The sequence below is a fragment of the Palaemon carinicauda genome, chromosome 11 (assembly GCF_036898095.1).
Source record: "Palaemon carinicauda isolate YSFRI2023 chromosome 11, ASM3689809v2, whole genome shotgun sequence".
NCBI classification, from domain to species: domain Eukaryota; kingdom Metazoa; phylum Arthropoda; class Malacostraca; order Decapoda; family Palaemonidae; genus Palaemon; species Palaemon carinicauda.
This window is the reverse complement of record NC_090735.1, coordinates 75,786,521-75,812,701: the sequence shown is the minus strand read 5'-3', so window position 1 is coordinate 75,812,701 and position 26,181 is coordinate 75,786,521. Positions and strand designations below refer to the sequence as shown.

At 36.4% G+C, this 26,181-nt stretch overlaps 1 protein-coding gene across 1 annotated transcript in view; it reads right to left on the bottom strand.

Annotated features, from left to right (window-relative positions):
- The window catches only part of LOC137649330 (titin homolog), a 137,909-nt gene that overhangs the window by 42,675 nt on the left and 69,053 nt on the right, over positions 1 to 26,181 (bottom strand). Inside the window, exons 20-22 of the mRNA XM_068382312.1 lie at positions 9,048 to 10,384; positions 8,728 to 8,901; positions 7,927 to 8,063 (exon numbers count right to left, since the gene is read on the bottom strand). Coding sequence (XP_068238413.1) covers positions 7,927 to 8,063; positions 8,728 to 8,901; positions 9,048 to 10,384 — 1,648 coding nt within the window. The remainder of the gene's footprint in view (positions 1 to 7,926; positions 8,064 to 8,727; positions 8,902 to 9,047; positions 10,385 to 26,181) is intronic.

Genomic DNA, 26,181 nt, shown 5'->3' with positions numbered 1-26,181 from the left:
ATTCATACCGAGGTTTTTCATTTTCTAAAAAAAAAAAAAAAATGTACAAGATTTTAGGGTAAAAACTATCTTTTTCACGTGTGAATGCCAAAAGAATGGTCAATATTAACAAGAGTAAGGAACTTTCTCTGAAAATATCATATTTTGAGAAATCAGGGTTAAAGGGTTTTTTTTTTTTTTTTTTTTTAAGTAAGTAAGTGTTTGTATGGTCTTTTATCGATAATTTTCCTCACCACTGGAAATCATGAAGACATAATTCTTATATTTCAGGTATATCTACTTTCCAGTGGTGAAATCCTTCCCTCTAATCCAAAAAATATCGCTCCCCACTCACACTAATATAAACTTCATAACTTGTATCAAATGCTCGCACATGAGCAAGACTGTCTAACGTAATACATTCTCGTCTGCTTAAAGCTCTTATTCAGATTTTATGATTTTTATTTCCTATATACGTATTATCTTTGACACTTTATGCATCTTTAAACATGATCATAACATCAAAATTATAATTATATAGATGAGCAGACAAAGAACGAAGGGACGTGCCTCAAATATTTATTTAGCAATACAATATGATACGAGTAAAAATGGATTATCTAGTCCTCAGAAAATGGTGGAATTATGTATATGGGTTGGTAAAATAAAAAGCTTCCCTAAAATTTAGGAAAGGAAAGTATATAAATAGGTACCTTAGTCAAAAAAGCTTTGCATACGGGACAAGATGTGCTTGTTTAAATGTAGTATATGAAATTACCCTATTAACAATAAAATATATTTTCAAATTAAGAAACTATCAGAAAAAAAAATTACTACAAATATTCTCCAAGCCGTAAATGCAATAATCTGAATTCCCGAAATTTCAAGCCACAAGTCCTGAGTCAAGCTCCTTAAAAAGAAAAATGTTCCAGTCATGTGAGTCATTTACAAATTGTTATTATTATTATTATTATTATTATTATTATTATTATTATTATTATTATTATTATTATTATTATTATTACTTGCTAAGCTACAACCCTAGTTGAAAAAGCAGGATGTCATAAGCCCAGGGGCTCCAACAGGGAAAATAGCCCAGAGAGGAAAGGAAACACGGAAAAAATGAAGTATTTTAAGAACAGTAACCTCATCTAAATAGATTTTTCCTATATAAACTATAAAAACTGTAACAAAACAATAGTAAGAGAAATAAGATAGAATAGTGTGCCCAAGTGAACTCTAGCCTGAGATAGTGGAAGGCCATGGTACAGAGGTTATGCCACTGCCCAAGACTAGAGAACAATGGTTTGATTTTGGATTGTCATTCTGAAGACTAGCTTACCAAAGCTTAAGAGTCTCTTCTACCCTTAAGCAATAGGAAATTAGCCACTGAACAATTACAGTGCAGTAGAATTGTTTGGTAATCTTAGTATTGTCAGGTGTATGAGGACAGAGTAGAATATATAAAGAATAGGCCAGACTATTCGGTGTGTGTGTGTGTGTGTGTGTGTGTGTGTGTGTAGGCAAAGGGAAAATGAACTGTAACCGGCGAAAAGGATCCAATGTAGTACTGTCTGGTCAGTCAAAGGACCCCATAACTCTCTAGCATCTCAATGGGTGGCCGGTGCCCTGACACCTTTATAGCAAATTGTTGTTCATTTTTGGCTGCTAGAAGAGATGCTATTAGCATTTGAGATATAGGCCAACAAAAGAGTTGCTAATAAAATTCCAGCTCCCTTGGATTTTGAATTCAGTGCCACACCTGCAACGTCAATCTTTCCTGATGAGAAAAGTGAAATACAGTAGGCACAGGTGTGGCACCTGAGGTGGGAAACCTGCCCTTAATAAAAGTGCCTTACCAGCCATATTTCTTGTTTGTTATACTTTTCACACAACTGTGCATATCAACAAACTATTGCAAAGAAAAATTAAAACCTCAGCTGAGTGAACTGCTGCATCAACGGTAACACATGCTATTCCTGCTGATGCAAATTTCACACCCAATGTTGAGTTGGTAGTGATGGCAGGAAGGATAACACGCATATGTGCATGAATGCTATTGTAAACTTTGATGCAGAGGATTTCATTAATGAGACACAGTTACTGTAAAATTTCAAAATTAAGTCTGCACTCTTGCTGTGTAGAACTAGCTTAAGAGATCTTGCTAACGTACAGTTAGAGTGCTTACGCTCAGTCCTTCTTGGATCTCCTGCAGAAACCACACTTTATTACAAAATTTATGTTTAGGTAAATATGCAAAATTGTTTTAACTTTCCCTCTCTCCTTATAAGGATTTGGGATTTATGATAGATGCATTGCCACGCCACATACCAAGACCCCTATTGACGAATGTATCAGTTGGCAGGTCCTATGTATGCTGACCATTGTCGGTGCCATTGTCACTTATCGAGGAGAATGTCCAACAGACTGAGTTGAGGTTATTGTAATATTTTCCTCAACATCCTTCAACTCAGTCAGGGGACCAGTACCATTGATGGTGGGGAGACTCCAACATATCCACATATTATCGGCTGCCTTTGTGGGGGCTATGACATTTAGTCTAAGAGCCCCTGCCTGGAGATGAGCTCCAAGCAATCTAAACGAACGAATGATCAGGTGCTACACATTATGCCGGACACGGTAGTACCTAAATACTGATAGTCTGAAGTGAATACCCAATTAGATAAAGATATACGAAAAGATGTTATTCATGTAGTCTTCAACAGAGAGACCATGGAATAGGGCACATGGAAGGTCATGGTAGGGAAGAAATCAGGTCAACCTCTACGCAGAGTAAACTAGCAGGGCATACGTGCCACTTGTACCCACTACCACCGATATAAAAGCATTTTTTTGTATTTTCAAACTAGATAGCCCTATATCCTTTTGCCTCATCTGTTAAGAAACCATTCAGGGAATTCCTGAAGAAGGTGACTTTTGGGATATGCAACTAGCCTACAAGAGAAATTTAGACATTTCCTGAGCATTATTTATAAATTGGTGATGGATAGTATCACTTAATATGATGAAGCTTGACTTACTATTACACTAACTGCCTTCACTAATGCACCCATTGTCCATTGACCCGCTAGGAAAGGAGCAATCTTAAGCCATTTAACAATAAGAAAGCTCTATAGTGTGACATTTTGATATATCCTATGAACAAGGTTGTATGCAACTGGCAATCAATGATAAACTCTCTGCAGATGGCAGCAAATTTACATGCTGGTCACCAAGGACCCAATGCTATCTTCAGAAGGGATAGGCAATCCATCAACTGGCCTGTTAATTTGGGGTTAACTTTCCGTATTAAAGGAATTATTACAATGTTTCCAACGCATACGACCAACTCTACCAGAATTTTTTATTATTACACCACCACCTGAATTTTAATTTGATTATACGGTGGTGGATGTTCCACCTGAAGGGACGTATGTACATATCATACGCTGATATGTTAACAGGATGTTAGAGATAACTCAGTTCTCCAATGGAACTACTTCACAGAAATTTATAACACTACTAAAAGGCTATTTTACAAGGTGGAGATTTCCTAAAGATATATTCTTGGTTGAAGGAATGAATTTACTGAGTGAAGAGATGACGACCGTCTTCAGGAGGTGGGCGATCATGAATTGATTCTCTTTTACACATTATCCTCAATCAAACGACAGAGCTGGAGTAGTGATCAAGACTGCCTAAAGAATGATTAAGTCAAACAAGGATGACAATTTTGATTGTGACAAACCTTCTTGTCCTTCTGCATTACCTGAACCTACTCCTACTTATTAGTAACAAGTCCTCGCCATAACTAGCAATTGGCAGACAGCAACAAAACAGTGTGTCCAAGGCAAAACCTAAATTATTCAGTTGATAGGCATTACTTAAAAACAGCACAAGTGGGAAATCAGATGGCTACAACCGAAAAAACCCACTAGTTGCACCACCAGCACAACGGAGCCCCTAGAGATAGGGGCTCGCATAAAATTTTAAGATTAAATCATCAACTCTTGGGATCTGACTGGAGTGGTTGTGAACTGTCTCTTCCACAGTCAATAGTCAGGTTGGATGGCAGTGATCACCTATTGCTGAGAAAAAGGAGACACAGTAAACCTTTCAAAATGCATGACCTATCCAAAAGTAGAAGAACACCCTTCTTTCCACTACCGTCAATGATCAATCTCTGCTTTCAGCCAAACACATCAACATGCCCTAAGCAGCAAAAAACCCACCCGTTGTAGTTGTCTGATTATTTCTTAGACTGACCATAAACATGAATGTTGTACATTCCAAAAATAATATCTTCTACTTATTGAGTGCTATAGCTGTTACAAATGTATACATTTTTTCTGTTTTTTTCTGGATTACAATCATTGCTTTAACATATGTTTTGATAAGTAAATCATGTAGACACTCATTTACTGTTGTATTTTTAGTTGTTATTTGTATTTTCCATTATCAGAATTTTCATGCGTTTATTTACCACATGTGCTAGGGCTTTCCTTTTGTGAAAATATCAAGGGGGAGATATAAGATGAAAGAAGGAGAGTATGTTTTCCAATGCATTAGTCAGTCTGGCACTTTTAATAATATTGGATACCTGTATCACCGGAAGCCATACATCTTTATTTCCCAATATATTATCTCTTACTTTACTTTGTGGCTGCTTTTCCGGTCCCATACAGCAGGGGAACCCCACTCTACAGGACCTCCACTGTCGATATATCTCGTTCGTTCTGAGTATTCAACATTTCATATCACGTATTGCTCAATTACTGTTAAATCGTCACTGTCAAACGACTCACGGAAAAAGAAAGTCTTCAGTTTCCTTTCCAATCATTCGGATGTATCGTTGGAGCTCAGTGTATAGTCTGGGAGCAGCATATTTAAAGGCTCTGGAGCCTACAGTAGATATATATCTAGGTTCCAATAGTTTGAAACAATCTGTAACTATTCTCGTGTCAATACCATTTGTTGACTGCGCAATACGTAGCAATTCTTTCAAGTATTTTGGACGACCAGTTCTGATAACTTGGTTGGTTATTATATATGTTTTAAATTCAATTCTAGCTTTAATCGGCAACCAGTGTAAATCAATTACTATAAGGGTGATTCTTTCTCTAGGTGGGACACCTTTCATCAGACTTGCTCCTCTGTTTATGTTTTGTACTTTTGGTAAATTGTAATAGATAGAGTTGCAGTAGTCAGTCCTGGTAATAACACAGTTCATCACAAGTTTCTTTACAGAATTTTCATGCAGGTACTATACAAGCAATATTTCTTAGATGATGACCACTAGTTTTTACAACATTATCTATATGGGCGTTGAGTGACAATTTACAGTGAAGAAAAACACCTAGATCACGAACTTTACTAAATATCGGCACTGAGCCATTAATTATGTTCATTTAAATATTACCGAAGCTTCTCTTCAGTATTTCTCTTTCCCACCACCATGAACTCAGTTTTGTTCTCATTTGATTTTAGTTGTTTAAATGTCATCCATTCTCTAACACTATCAAGGATTCAGTTTAGAGTTTCAGTAGTGTCATCTATATCATCTATGGAGAAGTAAAATTGTGTGTCACCTGCAAATAGTTTGAACTTCCCACCATGCCATTGTAGTATTTTCAATAGACCGATAGTATAGATGCAGAATAAGATTGGGCCAAGTGCAATCTCCTGGGGTACCCTTCTGTTTAAAGGTTCATATGATAAATAAGATTTTTCAATTTGCACACAGTAATTTCTACCAACCAAGTAGTCTTGTTGGTATTCGAAATGTTGGTCTTCAACGCCGATGCACTGTAGATAATTTAGTACCAATTCATACACAACTTTATTAAAAGCCGCACTGAAATCGAGTGATATTAAAATGCCACATTAATTTTCATTCATCATTTCCAGAATATCACTAACAACAGAGCAGATGGCTGTCTCCGTAGAGTATAGTTTTCTGTACGTAAATTGGTTGTCAGGCAAAGCTTCTATTACTTTATATAGGAGATATTTATTGTTTTTACTCTTCTTAGAATATTTTATTTTCCTTTTTTCCTTTCCGCACTGAGCTATTTTCCCTGTTGGAGCCCCTGGGCTTATAGCATACTGCTTTTCCAACTAGGGTTGTAGCTTAGTAAGTAATAATAATAATAATAATAAAGTGGCTGAGTAGTTGCTCAAGAATTACGTATTCAAGTACTTTTGAAACAAAGGATAGATTCGGAATAAGTCTATATGAGCTTAAATCCTGGTAGTCTAGACCACTTCTCAGAACTGGTGGGACTATAGCCATTTCCTCAGTTTTGGGAAACTTAACTTCTTCAATGCTTCCATTTGCTATTCTCATTATCATTTCGGCTAGACTAGAAAAGTTTCTCTCTCCAATAACTTCAGATATTGGCAAAAGGATCGATCGTGCAATTTGTTTTCTTTGCTTTCTTGATAATCCTGGTGATGTTGTCTTGTGTTATGTTGTTAATTATCATTAATTTTATCTGTGTAACAGGTGTATCATTAATCTGATGTTGAATAATTACAAATGACCTGGTTATATTTTAAATTCTGTTTTTGAAGAGTACTAGAAAATTATTTGCTAGTTCGTGATCACTGTATCCATCAGGTAGCTTCTTTTCGTTTACATTTCCCATTATATCATTTTGGAGACGATATAGCTTATTTATGCCTGTTGTTGCTTCGAGGATCTTTCTCTTATAGTATTCACTTTTTTCCTTCTTGATAGGTAGTTGTATTGACACAAAATTTTTGTATTCTACCCAAGTACTTCCAGTTTTTAACTGATTTCACTTTATTTATTTGTCTTTTTTTTCTCTCTTTTTCATTAAAGTCTCACCATCAAACCAAGGAGATTGGTCACTAACAGTTATAGTCTTTTCCATCGGTTGGCACATGGTATCATAATCACTTTTACTCACTTTACTATAAGTGGTTTTAAGACAGTTAACACACATAGCTCCCAACAAACGTTGGTCATTATGATCACAGGAAATATTGATAGCATCATTCATTTTCTTTGTAACTTCTTCAATAAATACAGTAGGGGAAAAATTGGATTTATGTGTAAAGTTTATTTTCTTTACTAATGCATGCTTCTGTAGAGGTAGACTACGCGTAGTAAGTTCTTGCACTGAGAAAATAGTATATTTCTCTTCAACATTTATATCAGATACAATTTTATTCATTGCGTCACTCAAAAGGTATGCCAAGTTAAAGTAGTTGTACAGTCGACATTATTCACTAATTGATATGATTCTAATAACTCACTAAATGCCAAAGCGTCAGGATTTGATGCATCGTCCATTAAAAAATTGAAGTCCCCACAAATAACTACTTCATTTTCCTCCATGATAATCATCTCAATGAATGCACTGGAATCTTCAAAGAAGATACTAGCGTCTGTTCTCGGTTTTTTTTTTTTTTTTTTTTTTTTCGTGAAGTTTATTTCTACATATTCAAAGCCTGTTACACCAGTTCTTTTTAACATTTTGAGATTTGAGTAATCTTTATGAATAAAGAGTCCGACACCCCCAACAGACCTACGTTCTCTCGGTAAGTGAAAGAATGTGTGGGGGAGGGGGGGTCATCTAATTTATCTTAGCCTTGTCAAAGTTATTTAACCATATTTCAGATAATGCTAGTATGTCCAAATATTTCCCGTTTATCAATCCTCGAATTTTAATAGTTTTATCACCTACAGAACGAATATTTACAGCCACAGTTTATGACGTCCTTAGTATCCATCCATGATCAGTATTTTCTGCAAGTCTTTTCAATTCCAAGTCATAAGCTTTGCAATCTCTAGAATTTACTGTGGTCACTTTTTTTGTTTAACTGCGTGCAGTTAATATGCTTTGCCATTTGCAAATTACACACACATAAAATCTATAAATAAAAAGTGAAAACTAAAGAATTAAAGAATGTGTCACTTACTATGCAGTTTGAGCCACCAGTTTTAGGAACATGCGTGCAGAACATATCTTCAGGAAGAACTTTGTTAAGAGAACGTTGACATTCGCTTGCTGACTTCTGCACGATGCCCGTGAGAATCTTAGGTGTTACTGTCATCTCTAAGTGAATTAGAAAAAAACCTTTATACATAGACTGAAAACAAGACTTGTATGAAAGGATTTTTTATCGTCTCCTTGTTTAGTACTGATGATTTTCTAATAACATTGAAATGGCACATGAATTACATATCTAGGAAATAGAATTTCTAACCGTTTACATTTATCCATGATTTAACCATTATAATCAGCTAACATTTATATTTTCTTCTGAATAAAGAATATATATATATATATATATATATATATATATATATATATATATATATATATATATATATATATATATATATATATATGTGTGTGTGTGTGTGTGTGTGTGTGTGTGTGTGTGTGTGTGTGTGTGTGTGTGTACGTAAGATTTGATAGGCATGGAGGATTATTTTTTTTTTTTTTCAGGAAATATACAACTTATTACGTATAAGGGTAATATTCGGTACGGTTCTTTAGGTAAATCAAAAATTTCACTTAAATCACAGCACACTCAATGATCTTAGATTTTAAATCAGTTCTGTAAGGGAACAAAACCGTATCCTAAGTGAATTGTCATTCCTGCGAAATTTCCGTAATTAAGAAACAGTAAATCTTCACCTTGATCCAAAAATAAAGCAGTTTAATTGTAACAAAGTTCTTCATTACCTACATAAGAAATTTTGTAAGACCTTACTTTTAGCCTTTTTGTTTTTTTTCCCGTAGCCAATGGAGGCTCCAACGCTGTTGCCGACGTTGACTGTATCTGCAGCTGTGAGGCAAATGGGATTAAGGAAACTCCCAGTTACCATTGGCTTCTTAACTTCTATCATTACTGGACAATGCGATCTGTATAGCTTCCTTCCATCATCTGGGAAAGGATTATTTGGTTACAATATATAAAACATTGCATAAGTTTTCATATTATGTAGAATATTCAATTTGCATATTAAGATTGACGGGACTGATAATTATGAATCGATGAAGGATTTTAAACAAATTTTCTTTTTGACAAACCTGTTTTTTTGTAATTCATTCTTAATACACATTCCTCAGGCATATATATCCTTTTCGGTTTGATAATCTTATACTTTTGAAATTTGTTTTGTTTTATTTTGAATTGCCCTGGCATTATATAGATATCATTTTTCTTAGGGGCTCGGAATCCACCTTTCTTGTTCTTCTTCTTCTTCTTCTTCTTGTTCTTCTTCTTCTTGTTCTTATTCTTCTTTTTCTTCTTATCTTTTTGTCTTAGCCCTTTATCAGCATCATTGTTCTTATCCTTTTGTTTTTTTCGTTTATTGACCTTATTCTTCTTATCATTTTTTCTTAATCCTTTATTGGCATCATTCTTCTTACCATTTTGTCTTAGCCCTTTATTGGCCTTATTCTTTTTATCGTTTTGTCTTATCCTTTTATTGCCATCCTTCTTCTTATCGTTTTGTCCTAGCTCTTCATTGGCATCATTCTTCTTACCATTTTGTCTTAGCCCTTTATTGGCCTTATTCTTTTTATCGTTTTGTCTTATCCTTTTATTGCCATCCTTCTTCTTATCGTTTTGTCCTAGCTCTTCATTGGCATCATTCTTCTTACCACTTTGTCTTAGTCTTTTATTGCCATCATTCTTCTTATACTTTTGTCTTAGCTCTTTATTGTTACCATTTGTCTGATCATTTTGTCTTAGCCTTTTTTTGCCACCATTCTTCCTATCATTTTGTCTTAAGTCTTTATTGTCATCATTCGTTTGACCATTTTGTCTTAGCCCTTTATTGGCCTTATTCTTTTTATCGTTTTGTCTTATCCTTTTATTGCCATCCTTCTTCTTATAATTTTGTCTTAGCTCTTCATTGGCATCATTCTTCTTACCTTTTTGCCTTAGCCTTTTATTGCCATCCTTCTTCTTATCATTTTGTCCTAGCTCTTTATTGTTATCATTTGTCTTATCATTTTGTCTTAGCCTTTTATTGGCATCATCTTTAACTCTACCCTCTGATATATTTTCCTTGAGTTTGTTTGTTAATTGCATATCATCCCCCTTGCGATTTTTCTTGCCAGATTTCAACTCTTCTTGGCGTGAAATATCATGAACTTCGTTTTGGTTTTTCTTTTCCCCATTTCTTTCTTTTCTGTCTCCAACTTTATTTTTGTTTTTGTTTTTAAATGGACGATTATTTGCCAAGTTTTCTACTTTATGGTCTTCATTTTCCTGGTACTGTCTTTCTTTTAAGTCTTCTCTCCTCTTATTTTCAAGACTTCTTTTGCCAATTTTTCTTGAAATTACACCACTCTTTTTAGATAACAATGCAGATATTGTTGTCGTTTGTTTCTTCTTAAATTTCTTTTCCCAAGCAGTTCTGTAAATAATAGATATAAGATTATGTATGTGAGAATGTAAAAAACTATTTCAGTCAAAGGAATTACTCAGAAAGTCTGAAAAATCCTAATTATATCGATATTGATTCATATCTTTATAGGCATAAGCTTATTTTTACAATGGACCCAAACACACACACACATACACATAAACTCAGATTTGAAGAGTCCACTATACACAGCTCTATTACAATTATGAAAAGGGAGGTGCAATATTGTGAGATTACGCAAGGTGGTCCAGGGATCATGCAGTGAGAAATGGGACCACGTTTAATCATATACTATCGTCCACCAATCAACTTGGTCAAAGGATCTTGAAACTTCTTAGGAGTTAGTTGTATATTAATGTTCCGATGTTTTAGTCTGATAGTGAACATGCCCCGGGAGATTTCCTCTATATTATTATGAATTCATAGCACTGTTATATTATAGAAAATGAAGTGGCAGTGATGGTCTTAGTACCCAGGCTGGTCATAGTTAGTCATCAGATTTTAATTCTTATGACTAAGCTTAAAGTTATCAATATTGATGTATTTTTAGTAGTAAGGTTAACTCTTGGCTAATGAACAAGTGAAACTTTGGTGTTATTTTAGGGTAATTATATAAAGTTTCTCATTAGCTATGGATAATTCTATATCAATTAAAAAGACTATCCAGATAGATTTAAAAAGTGATTAAGATAGGAAACAGCTACAAGCTATCTTGGATAAGGAAAACAGGTTAGTCGAAAGAGAGGATAGGAACGATGGGTTAGTTGAAAGAGAGGACAGGGAAAATAAGTCAGGTAGAAGAAACGATAGGGAAAGGAAAGAATACCTGATTGATAAAGAGAATGAAAGAATAAAGTGAGAGAAGGAAAGGAGCTTAAACGATGTCTTTCTGGTCAACCTTTATTAATATTGCCTGGTATTAATAAAACATTCTTTTTTAAGTAATGATGTTTCAAATGATGGCATGGGTGTACAGATGTTATAGGAAACGGATGATACCCTAAAACCAGTTTGTTATGGTAGTAATAAATCCTTTTGACACAGAAAATTTACTCTTTTATAGAAAAAAAAATTTCAACATGGGTTTCACAATGAAAAAGTCCAAGAAGTACCTGTTGGGGTAGGAGTTGGTTCTTCAAACTGATCATTTACCACTTACCTATTTGGAAAACCTTGAGATTAAAAACTACAGATTACTAAAATGGGCATTGGGATTACAACCCTTTTTCATGTACAGCAGACAAAGTGGTCGAAAAATGTTGGGGCTGATATGTTGTTGATGTTGTTAGCTTATGTTTGATGATGTTTGTTCCTTCTGTTGCGTGGCGTATTCTCTAAGTATCATCAAATTTCATTTAGTCTTGAACAAACTTGTCAATAGATGGAGTTATCGGGAGGTGTAAGTTTAACTTCCAGTTTTGTATCCTTGGATAGTTAGTAATTTATAGCATCCCAAGTATTGGGGGAAAATGTAAAACCTTAATAAATATCTACCAAAGCAGCCCTCCACTGACTAACTTGGTATTATTCATTGTACTCAATTAATACTTATAATTCTGCATATAAATTCGTCTTCTTGGCTTTCTGTGCTTTATAGGGTTCTAAGGCAGTGATGATGTATTTACAGAATCCGTCTTCCTCACCCATTACTGCTACTTACTTTACTTTGATGGGTGCTTTTCCGGTCCCATACAGCAGGGGAACCCCACTCTCTACACGACCTCCACTGTCGTTTTACCATGTTCGTTCAGAGTATTTAACATTTTGTATAATGTATAGTTCATTTACTGTTAAATCACCACTGTTGTATGACTGTTGAAATAAGAAAGTCTTCAGTTTCCTCTTGAAAGCCTTAATGTTTTAAATCATTCAAATGTCTCGTGGGAGCTTATTATATAGTCTCTGGGCCGCATATTTAAAGGCTCTGGAGCCTAAAGTAGACACAAATCTAGGTTCCAAAAGTTTGAAGCCATTTGTAACTATTCTCGTGTCGACATGATTTGTTGGCTGCGCAATATGTAGCAGTTCTCTCAAGTATTTTTTTGACGCCGCAATCTGATAACTTGGTGGGTTATTGTATATATTTTAAATTCAATTCTCGCTTTAATCGGCAGCCAGCGTAAATCGATTATTATAGGGGTGATCCTTTCTCTAGGTGGGACACCTTTTATCAGTCTTGCTCCTCTGTTTATTATGTTTTGTTTTTTCTTAAGTTACACTATTGGTAAATTGTAATAGATGCAGTTGCAGTAGTCAATCCTGATAATAACACAGTTTATCATAAGTTTCTTTAAAAAATTTTCTTCCAGGTACTTTTTTTTATAAACGCAGTATTTCTTATATGATAACCAACAGTTTTTATTACATTATTTATTTTGGCATTTAGAGACAGGTTACTGTCAAGAAATACACCTAGATCTCGAACTTTACTAGATATCGGCACCGAGTCATTATTTATGTTCATTTGAATATCACCTAAGTTTCTCACACTGTTTCTCTTACCCATCACATGGTGGTGGGCAAGAGAAAATTCAGCTTTGTTCTCATTTAATTTTAGTTGTTTAAATGTCATCCATCCTCTGACACTATCAAGGATTCTGTTTAGAGTTTCAGTAGTGTCATGTATATCATTTACAGAGAAGTAAAATTGTGTGTCATCTGCAAATAGTTTAAATTTCACGCCATGCCTTTGTAGCATTTTTGATAGACCGATATTATAGATGCAGAATAAGATAGGGCCAAGTACACTCCCATGGGGTAGCCCTCTGTCTAAGGGTTCATATGATGAATAAGAGTTTCCAATTTGTACACAGTAATTTCTACCAACTATGTAGTCTTTAAGGTATTCAAAGGCTTGATCTTTAACGCTGATGAACCGTAGATCATTTAGTAGCAGTTCATGCACAACTGTATCAAAAGCAGTACTGAGATCGAGCAGTATTAAGATACTACATTTATTTTCATCCATCATTTCTAGCATACCATTTACAACAGAGCAGATGGCTGTCTCCGTAGAGTATAGTTTTCTGTAAGCAGATTGGTTGTCAGGCAAAGCTTCTATTACTCCTAAGTGGCAGACTTGTTGTTCAAGATTTACATATTCAAGCACTTTTGAAACAAAGTATAGATTTTAAATAGGTCTACATGAACTTAATTCCTGGTAGTCCAATGCATTTTTCAGAACTGGTGTGACTATAGCCATTTTCTCAGATTTAGGAAACTCACATTCATGAATGCTTGCATTTGCTATTCTCATTACTATTTCAGCTAGACTAGAAAAGTTTCACTCTCCAATTACTTCAGATATTGGCATAGGATCGATCATGCAATTTGTTTTCTTTGCTCTTTTGATAATTCTGGTGATGTCATCTTGTGTTATGTTGTTAAATCATATTAATTTTGTCTGTAGGCCTGGTGTATCATTAATCTGATGTTGAGTATTTAGAGTTAACCTGGTTATGTTTTAAATTTGGTTTCTAAAGAATACTAGGAAATTATTTGCTAGTTCCTGATCACTGTATAAATCAGGTAGCTTCTTTTCTTTTACATTTCACATTATACCATTCAGGAGACGATATAACTGACTTATGTCTGTTGCTGCTTCAAGGATCTTCCTCTTATAGTATTCACTTTTTTTCTTCTTAGTAGGTAGTTCTATTGACATGCAGCAGTTTTGTATTATACCCAAGTACTTTCAGTTTAACCTATTCTACTTTCTTTCTTTACGTCTTTTTTCCCTCATTTTTACCAGTCTCTTCATCAAACCATGGAGATTGGTCCTTTCGGGTTATAGTCTTTTCCATCGGTTGGCACATGGTATCATATTCACTTTTAATCACGTTATTATAAGTGGCCATAAGACAGTTAGCACACTTAACTCCTAACAGACGTTGGTCATCATGATCAAAGGGAATGTTGATAGCATCGTTTATTTTCTTTTAACTTCTTCAATAAATACGGTAGGAGAAAAATTGGTTTTATGTCTAAAGTTTATTTTCTTTACTAATGCATGTTTCTGTAGAGGTAGACTAAATGTAATAAGTTTGTGTACTGGGGAGATAGTACATTTCTCTTCGACTTTTATATCAGATACAATATTATTCATATCATCACTTAGAACTAAGTCTAGTGTATGCCCAGTTAAAGTAGTTGTACAGTCGACATTATTCACTAGTCAATATGATTCTAGTAACTCACTGAATACCAAAGCGTCAGGATTTGATGCATTCTCCACCCAAAAATTGAAGTCTCTACAGATAACTAATTCGTTTTTCTCCATGTTATCTATCTCAATGGGAGCACCGAATTCTTCAAAAAAGATACTAGTATTTGTTCTAGGAGGTTTGTGGATTGTTACTAAGGATAGTCTTCTAATTTTTGGCATACATTTTATTTCTATATATATAGTCAAAGCTTGTTACACTAATTCTTTTCAATGTTTTGAGAATTGAGTATATAACTCTTATGAATAAAGAGTCCGACACCCCCACCAAACCTACCTTCTCTCGGTATGTGAAAGAAGGCATGTGAGGGGGGCGTCATTTGAGTGAACTTAGCCTTGTCCAAGTTATTTAAGCATGTTTCAGATAATGCTAGCATATCTAAATATATCTCGTTTATCAATTCTCAAATTTGAACAGTCTTATTACCTACAGATTGTATATTTATATAGCCACAGTTTATGACATCCCTAGTAACCATGATCAGTATTTTCCTCTAGTCTTTTTAATTCCAAGTCATAAGCCTTGCAGTCTCTAGAATTTACTGTGTGGTCACTTGATCTGTTTAACTTTGTGCAGTTTATACACTTTGACACTTGCAAAGGACACTTCCTGGTGGAGTGTCTTCCTGAATATTTCCCGCAGACTTTATCTTCATTCTTACACTTGCAATCTTTTTCAAAACGTCTATACCTCTGACAGTGGTAGCAGGTGATCACGTGGTACCTAGCACGTGTGTTATAGATATCCCATTGTAACGAAACTTTGTCCCCATTATCATGAATAGCCCTCCGAACTTCAGGATCACATTTTAGCACATCTTATAACAATCTAAAAGTTGTGAGTGGTTACAGTACTAGGGCTTGGTATTATATTTAACTGTTCTCAACCAATCAATCCAGCTGTAGATGAGTGTCAGTATTTGGTGTTCAGGTCCACTTTATTTTACACTTATATTTCACTAATTCACTCGGTTGGAAATTGGCGCCAGCCTTTTACATTTGATACCATTCTAGTTTACACTAATCAACCCAACTATAAATGGGTGCCAGCTCTTGGAATTTTGTCTCAATTTATCTTAGACCAATCTATACAGCTGTAAATTGGAACTAAGGTTTCGGCGTTACATTCAACACCGTTATCCATCAATTCATACAATTTTATATAAGTGACATTACTTGGCATTCAGTCCCAGCTTATCTTACACCAATGCATCTGACTAGGAATGAATACCAGCATTTGCCATTCAGAACCAATCTACTCTACACTACACATCTCAGTAGTAAATGGGTACAAGTCTCTAACCCCACTCCATTCCCCACCAACCAACAGAGCTGTAGATGGGTACAGCATTCAACCCAACTCCATCACCCACCAATCCACACAGCTGTAGATGAGTACCAGCATTTGGCATTCAGCTTTAATTACAAATCCACCTAGATCTAAATGGTTACTAGGGTTTGACAGGCATCACCATTCTTTTATCCAACAAACATTCAGATGTAAATGAGGGCCTGCACTTGGTGCTCGACTACAATTCATCATTTAGCAATCCAACCCGGTGTAGATAGTTAACAGTGTTTGACATTCAACTCTACTTCAATATCCACCAATCAGCATAGAAATAAATTGGTGCTAGTGCTTGGCATTCCGACTTAATCTATATTCCACAAATTAACCCATGTTTAAATGGTTACTACTATTTGTACTTCATTCCCACTATATTGACCAACAATCCACCTAGGTCTAAGTGCATACCAGCGCTTAGCGAATAGTTACAATTTATCTTGCACCAATCTTTTCACTTGGAAATAACTATCAGTGTTTGACATTCAATTTACTTTATCATCCACCCATCCATCCAGGTGTAAAGGATTGCTAGCATTTGGCAAAAGTGCACGCATTTTACATTCAATCATATTCCTATTTCCACCAACCAAACACCTTTAAATGGGTGCCAGCACTTGGAATTCTTTGTTAATTTTTTACACACTCTACAGCGTTGTAAATGGGAACTGGGGTTTTCCATTACATTCAACGCTGTTATCCACCAATTCATCCAGTTGTAGATGAGTGCCAGTACTTGCATGCAGTCCCAATCTATCTTCAACCTAACCATCATGCTGAAAATGGATACCAGCATTTGCCACTCACACCCAATCTATTCTACATTACTCATCCCAACTGTAAATGGGTACCAGCAACTGATATTCAAAACCACTCTATCAGCTGCCTATTCTTACTCCTGTAAATTGGTGCCTGCACCATGTAATGTCAATTCTTGTTCCTAGATATGTATAAACTGATCATCCTTTGAAATATTGAATGTCTTCAATGTAGCTGAAATGACTATGAAATCATTATTTAGGTGGTAAACTACGGGTGTTGAGGACAGGTAAGTAGCCATGCCCCGTCTCCTTTCAAAGACTCTTTACTTTTGTGTTTGGCCACAACAAGTAGATACCGTGTTGTTCCCTATTCATGTGGGTGAAAGGATGGACTCTCATTGCTTTATGACTAGTCTGGCAATAAATGCACAATAATTAATTGCTGTTTTACCCCTATGCTCCATATAGATAACTGCCTCTTTTTACGGGCAGCCATATTTTCTGAGCAGCAGGAAGGCTAAGTCTTCTCTGGCATAATGTTTGGTAATGTATAAGACAATGCCAGAGATTGTATAGCACTTAGCCCTCCTAAACAAGTTCACAAAGTGCTAAAGCTTCTGGATGCGTATGGTTAGGATACTGAAAAACAAAGTAGTGAGGTAGATAATTAACTAGGTCATTAAAGAATTTAATGAATAAAACTGGTCTCAAAGTCGAGCCTTGTGGAACTCCAAATGACAATAGTTTGATGGAAGAAATCGTATCATTTATTTTAACGATTTGATGACGATTACCAAAATAACTTCCGAACCAGGTTGTATCAATATTTAACATTTCGTAAGGAGTTCAAAACTTAGTTTACAGAGAAATATTTTAAGGAAATGTACTTGACACCAAAATCGCTTAACAACATCACTTGGTTATGCAACATATATATCTTTGAAAAGTCAAAAAGGAGCCTTGGCTTTAATACATAAAATCCCAATTACCATCAAGAAAAGTATGGAAACTTGGAAAGGAATTAGAAACGTTTGTAAAAAAGATTCCCGCCTGAGCTGCTCACTCTCATAATTAATGATATTCTTACAAATTCTATGTAAAGTAACTTAGAAACTTGAGCAGAGTTTCTTGCTTAGTTCAAGTTTTAAATAATTCCTTTCTTGATAAAAATCTCCTCACTTGATTGTCAATGTAATGAGCCTTATAATGCCAAATTCTCTATAAGAGAATTTAGATAAGCTCTAAGCCATACGTGTTTTTTTTAGAACATTCCATTTCTGCACATGACTCATTCCATCAATGATACAAGCTGAATACTTAGGACATTTTCTGCTATAGGTATAGTTCCCTGAGATTATACATAAGCCTTGCTTTTTCTGTTTAACACTTATTTTAAACTAATATTCATAAATTGTGTCCAATTTATGTTTCTTTGTGATAGCGTGGAAATCCTTTGTGTCTCCAAATCAATTTTGAAGTCCTTTAAAAATGTTAAAGATTGATACAGCGTTGTTCCGAAGTTATCTTGGTAATCGTCATCAAATCGTTAAAATTAAAAATACTACTTCATCCAGTAAACTATTGTCATTTTGAGTTCTACATGGCTCAATGTTGGGACCAGTTATTATTAATTTTAAATGACCTAGTTAATTATCTATCTCACTACTTTGTTGTTCAGTATGCTGACCATACGCAAATTCTCATTGATGGGGATATTAACCATTTAGGAGTTATAGTAGGAAGAGATAACAACATATCGACTATCACAAAAGTTTACTTTTAAAAAAAGGTTTACTATTAAATGAAAGATAGAGCTTATGATGAGGAATTATACCAGGAAGCAAGAGAGGTGGCTGGAAGACAGAGACTACATGAACTTGAATTTTTAAGATTCTAGACAGATATTGGTAGTTCTAGTTTAGTAGGACAGGTGAGCAGCCATCAAAATTATGTAGGTATTTTGAAACGCATTCTACAAATATTTGATGAAACGCACTTTGATATGGATGGACACTTCCATTTAAAGATGTGAGACACCATTCTTACTTCTTTCTCAGCATTATCCTTACATTAAGTGGTTGCTTATCTGATACTTATAGGGGACCCCTTAGCCGCATCCATATTTCCAAAACGTCTGGCATAGTTTATAATTTGGCAAATGGTTTTTACAATCACTTGCAGTCACCAACCACAGTTCTTAGTAGTGGGCCTAATGTTTGACTAAATAGTTCAATTGTTAGGCAGCAGTTTCCACAATTATTGGCAATGGGCCTACAGTAGCCTTTTGCTATAAAGCAAGAATTTTATTTGCTTTCTACAACACGCAGGACATAGTTTTGTAGTATTCTTACACCCCTACTTTAGGTCTTTGAGACACTACTCTGACCTACTGACTGCATAACTACGAAATTATCAACTTAGGTAATGTGTATTTACACCTTCCTATATTGGAGAGCATCCTATTTTGGGGAGCTGTATCCTATGTACCTAAATAATGCATTTTATTGTCTCAGTTTTAGAAATGTTCCATGTACATAGGATCCAGAAGAATTGTCTGAGATAGTCGAGAACGATGTGGGTACAAATAATCGTAACAATGAACCAGAGGAGTATCATGAAGGGCCAGATCAATGTTGATACTAAAACAGCAGTAGCCATGGCAAGAGCTCAAGAATAATATGACGCTCCTGGCAGAAACTTAAAAAATTAACCATATTAGAGAAGAGCAAGAGAAAGGGCCCAGCAGAAAGATCCTTGTTTTATTAAGCAGTGAGAGATCAATGACCAACCTAATTGACAGAACCATGTGTGGGGGAGTTATTAAATGTTTTCTATAGCATATAGTTAAAAATAAGAACTCCAGTGAAGTTGAACACTTCTTGGTACCAAAAGTCTATAAAAATCAATTAGATAAATTAGGTACATACTTCATTGTTGGAAAGAAGGCCAAATATCCTAGGGTTAACATTGGTTAGGAATCGTTTCAGTTTTTACCAGATTCTACACACCCTACTAGTGGGACAGCATAGCTAACCTATTGTGCATTTTGTGATACAAGCACCAAATTTGGCACAAATGTATATTGACATATGGCGAACATTTTCAGATATTGAGCCACTCGGAATTCTCTATTCATGTCTGCCATATTGGAATTCAAAATGGCCGCCATTTGAAATCTACATTTGCGCTTATCTGTGGATCTAAAATTGCTATTGACTCGATTCTGGTGCCTAAATGTAGGTTTTGGGGGGCAAGGAATCCAATGGTTACAATCTGTATTGCGTATTTTTTTACCACTGAGCCACCATATTGGATTTCAAAATAGCCGCTATTTGAAATCTTCATTTTTGATTATTAGTGGGTCTAATGCTGCTTTTGACTCGATTCTGGTGTCTAACTGTATGTTTTGGGGGGCAAGGAATCCAATGATAACAATCTGCATTGTGTATCTTTTAGCATTGCATGGCTACTTCTCAATTTACGGTTTACAAAAAAATGCAGAGGGTGTTCTCTTCAATCCCGCCTGACCAGGCATATGAGCAGAATAATGCCTGCATCAAAGGAGATGGTGGCGCAGTTGGGCTTATTGAGAACCCTAGTGCCCTTCGTCGCTGGATGGTTGCAGGATCAGAAGTTGCTAGGGTGATCGAAGAATTCCAAGACGGGAACCAATACTGTAGACTGTAAACATCAGACACACGCCATCATGATCAGACTCCAAGTGTACAGGCCTCATTTGTGAGAGATGTCTGCTCTCTCGTTGGTGTAATAGAGGAGATGGATAACCCATTCGAGGAGGAGAGCCAGGATCTAGTCATACTGGATTCAAAGGACATTGCAGGTCCTGCTGCCGTGGAGACCGTGATGAATGCCAAGAAGATTGGCCAAGAGCAGTTCAAGGCTTTCACCAGAGAGTGTCTGTTGGACAGAACAAAGGCAGTGGACAACCCCATACCTCGTAACAAGCTGAAGGTATTCAGCCCTTCAACTCCAAGAAGCCAGAGCAAAGGTCAGCAACAGCTCACCTCCGACAAAAATGACCGTGAACTCTTCGCACGCCTGTACATTGGCTGCCAGACGAGGGATGGAAACCTTGAGGAGTTCTTTCGTCATGAGAACCAGGCATGTCCTCCTGCACTGTCCGATGGTGGAAACCTCTTCACTGGTACCAAGAGTGATCTCATCACATGTTTGGAAGAAATCTCCGACGCTAAGACAGATACTTCTGTCACTACCTGTATAGTGCTTGATGGAGCAGCTATCGTCCAGATGCTGAAGCCGGCTGCATCAAAGACCTTTGAAGAGTACGCACATCAGATCATTCCATATATATCTACTAAGCTGCAAACAGTGTCACGCCTGGATCTGATCTGGGATACTTACTTTGCTGATTCACTGAAAGGTAGTACGCGTGCAAAGCGGGGACAGGGCGTGCGGAGACGTGTGGCGGCCGCCGCATCCATGCCAGGAAACTGGCAGAACTTCCTATGAGTGGACAGCAACAACACCGAGCTGTTTAAGTTTCTCTCAACAGCTCTCTTGGAATGGTTTGACCAGGAGGACAAGCAACTCGTCATTACTGATGGAGAGGCAGTGCTCAGCAAGCCACTACTCCCAGATCTGACTTCACTCGACTCATGCAACCATGAAGAAGCTGACAGTCAGATGTTGCTACATACATCTCATGCAGCTAAGCACGGACACCATTCAATAGTCACCCGGACTGTAGACACCGATGTTGTGGTGCTGGCAGTGTCCGTGGTACAGGAATTGCAACCAGAAGACAAACTATGGCTGGCATTCGGAACAGGCCGAAGTTTCCGATACCTAGCAGCATTTGAAATAGCAGCTGGACTGGGACCAAAGAAGGCTTGTGCACTGCCAATGTTCCACGCTCTAACTGGATGCGATACTGTGTCAAGCTTCGCTAGACATGGCAAGAAGACAGCATGGGCAGTCTGGACAGTACTGCCAGAGTTAACAGAGGCGCTGATGCAGCTGTCTTCCGCACCAAGTGACATACCAAATGATGCAATGGGCATCATCGAGAGGTTCGTGATTCTGTTGTATGATCGAACCAACAAATGCACGGACATTGACAAGGTCAGGTGGAAACTCTTTGCAAGGAAGAACAATGTGCAGCTGATCCCTCCAATGAAGGCAGCTTTAGAGGAACACGTCAAGAGGGCAGTATATCAAGGTGGACATGTGTGGGGTCAGATACTGCTGCCAGCTCCAGAATTCCCACCACCAACAAACTGGGGTTGGTCAATGACTGGAGGACAATACACACCAGGCTACCTGAGGCAGCTCACACCTGCATTGAGCTGGTTTCTTGCAAGTGCCAGGAAGGGTGTGTGAGACGCTGCAAGTGCAAGAAGGCTACCCTTAAGGGCACAGCCCATCTGTGTGTGTGAAGGGGACTGCACAGGAAGATGAGTCCACAACATTCATTTCCTTGTGGCAGTGCTGAACTGGTTAACATGAGATGGTTTATGTACACATATCTTCAGTACCGATGTATACTTAGCCTCAAATACAAGACCATTGTAGAATGTCAGTACACACCCAACCTTATATATTACACCATAGCATGTCAGAATTTTAACCAAGATATTTAAGACATGACCCAAGACATGTATCAAAATTATAAAACTCAAAATTAGTAGTTGAAGTAAGTCGATATTTATTTAGAGTTTTACAAGGAGAGCTAGTTTTGAGAAGTTTATGTTGTTTTGTGTTAATGTTCACACTATTTTGTGGATATTCAGACGTAACCCCGAATTGATCATTTTGTGATATTGATTGAAGGAATGAAAGGTGCCATATCAAACCTAGAACAACACAGAATCTAATCAGTAACTCAAAAACTTTTTACTTCCCAGATTTTGAGTAAAATGTTGTCTTGTCAAATATACATGATGATGAATATTCATCTCTCATGAATTAAGTGGAGTACTGTAATAAAGTATGTCGTTTTGAAAAATGGATATTGTCATGTACTGTAAAAATATTTGACCCAAAGGTAATCGCACATGTAGAATTCAAGTGGCGGCCATTTTGAAATCCAATATGTTGGCTAATTTATAAAGATAAACAATGCAGATTGTAACCATCGGATTCCTTTCCTCCCAAAACATACATTTGGACACCAGAATCGAGTCAATAGCAGCATTAGACCCAAAGATAATCGAAAATGTAGATTTCAAACAACGGCCATTTTGAAATCCAATATGGCGGCTCATTGGTACGAGATATGCGATGCAGATTGTTACCATTAGATTCCTTGCCCCCCAAAAACATACATTTAGGCTCCAGAATCGAGTCAATAGCAGCATTAGATCCAAAGATAATCGAAAATGTACATTTCAAATGGCAGCCATTTTGAATTCCAATATGGCAGACATGAAGGGAGAATTCCGAGTGGCTCAATATCTGAAAATGTTCGCCATATATCAATGTACATTTGTGCCAAATTTGATGCTTATATCACAAAATGCACAATCCTTTTGAAATTTCGAGCTAAACCGCCCCACTATACCACATTTTCCTAAAATCTGCACAAAAATGCTACACCAGTTCAGTGCTTCTTGAATTGAGGCCATTGATAGAGAACTCCTTCATGAGAGTAGTAGTGGGCCTGATGGGACAAATGTCTCTTATGTTGAAAATAGATAACATATATGTTTTGATAGTGTGGGAGAGTTAGCTGGGAGTTACCTAGAGACATGGACACTGCCACAAATAGAAAACTGAGTAACCAAGTAAGTAATGTACCCAGTTTATTTTCAACTTATGGAACTTTGTCATCAATTGGACAACAAGCAGCTATTCACAACACCTTACAAACCTTAGTAGTAGGTTGGGCAGGGCACTAGCCACCTGTTGAAATACTACCGCTTGAGAGTTATGGGGGTCCTTTGACTGGTCAGACAATACTACATTGGATCCTTCTCTCTTGTTATGGTTTATTTTCCCTTTTCCTACACACACAACGAACAGTCTTGCCTATTCTTTACATATTCTCCTCTATCCTCATGCACTGAGCGACAATGAGATTACCAAACAATTCCGCTTTACCTCAGGGGTTACTGCACTGTAATTGTTCAGTGGCAAATTTCCTCTTGGTGAGAGTAGAAGAGACCCTTTTAGTTTTGTAAGCAGCTCTTCTTGACTCCTAAATCAAACTATTGTTCTCTAGTCTTGGGTAGTACTATAGCCTCCTTACCATAGTCTTCCACTGTCTTAGGTTAGGGTTCTCTGGGTTGAGGGTACACTCGGACATGCTGTTCTTATTTCTCTTCCTCTTGTTTTGTTAAAGTTTCTATAGTTTATTTTGGATATATTTATTCTAATGTTGTTACTCTTTTTGAAATGTTGTTTTCCCTAGCTTCCTTTCCTTACTGGGCTATTTTCCCTGGTGGAGCCCCTGGGCTTATAGCATCCTCCTTATCCAACTAGGGTTGTAGCTTGGCGAGTAATAATAATAATAATAATAATAATAATAATAATAATAGTAATAATAATAATAATAGAATCCATATTCAATATGCGTAAAGAGAAACCAAAGGATTGGGACTGATTTCCACCAGCATGATTGTGTACTTATCAAAACATATTTCTCAAACAATGGATTTTCATCATTTCAGCGGTATGGAAGAACAGTGAGCGAACCAATGCAGATCTTCAAGGAGTTATGGACAAGAGACGATAAAGACGAAGTTGGTAACCCATGAGGGAATACATTTGGGGCTGAGTAATTGGCTCACTTTAACCACAGGGTCAGGTTGTAACTTCAGGGTGGGGAAACAAGCTGATCTTGCAATGGAAGGGATTAGATAAAATTAAGGAAAAAGTTGATAATTTGAAGAAAAATTAGGCTTTTGGTGGAAAATTGAAGATGCTCCCACAAATATCCTGACAATCTATAGTAAGAAGGAAGGGGCAGTGAAAAAGCAATACCTGTCTATGAAGAAGCAAGATTCTTGAGTGGAACTCTTTTCAGTATGGGGCAAATGAGAAACAGGTTATTTAGGATGAGGGCTGGCTAACACGGATGAAAATTCGCAAGAATTATGTAATGTAAATACATCCTTAAGTTTTTGTAGAATAAAGAGACTTGCTTATAGAGTACCTAGAAGTCCACTTTTCTGGCAACAAATTATGGATAAAATTTATGCTAGAATACAAGGAGTAAACACGTTTGAGAAAAAATGAAATATGGACCAGCTAGTCTGAGCACGAAGGGATCCTTTTCCCTATCTTACTAAGAACCTGGTCCAAAAAGAAGTTAAGGAAATGCTTGTTATGTGTGAGTGTTATTTCTATTGAAAGTGATATTAAATCAGATTTCATTGATAGAATATGCTTCAAGTTTAATTATAGGTGTTATAGCATATGTTATAAAGCATTAAAGCCTTTATAAATTAGTTCTAAGATAGAATATAACTCTTCTTTTGTACTGCATATCAGATTAGAATCCTTAATGACGCTGTCCAATTGTTCAGTTTGTATCTCTATTTGTTTACGACTCCAGTCCAAACAGGAGCTTCAAGAGAGCAAGAGTGTCTTAAAGTATGCCATAAGCGTTGAGCCTACAATGTAGTTATTCAAATAAATAAACTTTTATACAACCGAGTATCATTACATCCACCAAGAATCGACAACGATAATGGAATAGTTAAACATCGCACTATTAATTCATGACATTCCAGGTAAGACGATATACACCATGGCAGTAATCAAACCTTGTATATCACATTGACAACAAACCTAAAAATGCTGATATGAGAATCATTATAAGGTAAACTTCTGTTTGCAGTTCAATAACAGTATGCAGAAGTAATAGTGATGAGAAAAGGATGGCGAAGATAGATTCTTTATTATGGTCACCTGAATGCAATAGCCAATGGGAGGTCTAGGGGTACGATAGGGATTTTTCTAAAGGATAAGCTCTTCAGTAAGGTCAATATAAGCAAAGTATACTGTCTAATCCCATATGCAGAAGTATCATGGGAGAAGAATATTTTGGGTGTAAACTGAAAGTTACCAGTTAAAGTATTGCTGGTTTAATGGATGAACTGTGCGGTAACTTTTCACAGAGAATAGGGCAAGCAGCATTGGCTATTTGACCTTTAACTTGCTAAATTGTCTATGAATTTCCAGTATTAAGACACAAGATCAGCTGTAGGGAGTTAAATTGCTTTGGATCAATGATCGAGTTTCCACCAAAGATTAAATACAAGTGATATAAATCCTCTTATTAAAACAATTCTAGATGAATTTGGCAAACAGATGTGTTAATATTTCTGGTCTTTGGTAGGAATTTTAAAGGAGTGAAAAAACAGAGTGCAGTGGAATGTACCTTAAACGAAAATTCTCGGTCAATTTAAGTAGGCTTCAGAAAATGAATTGACACTACATGCACTAGAAGTCAGAGAGACTTTTATCATAAATGTCA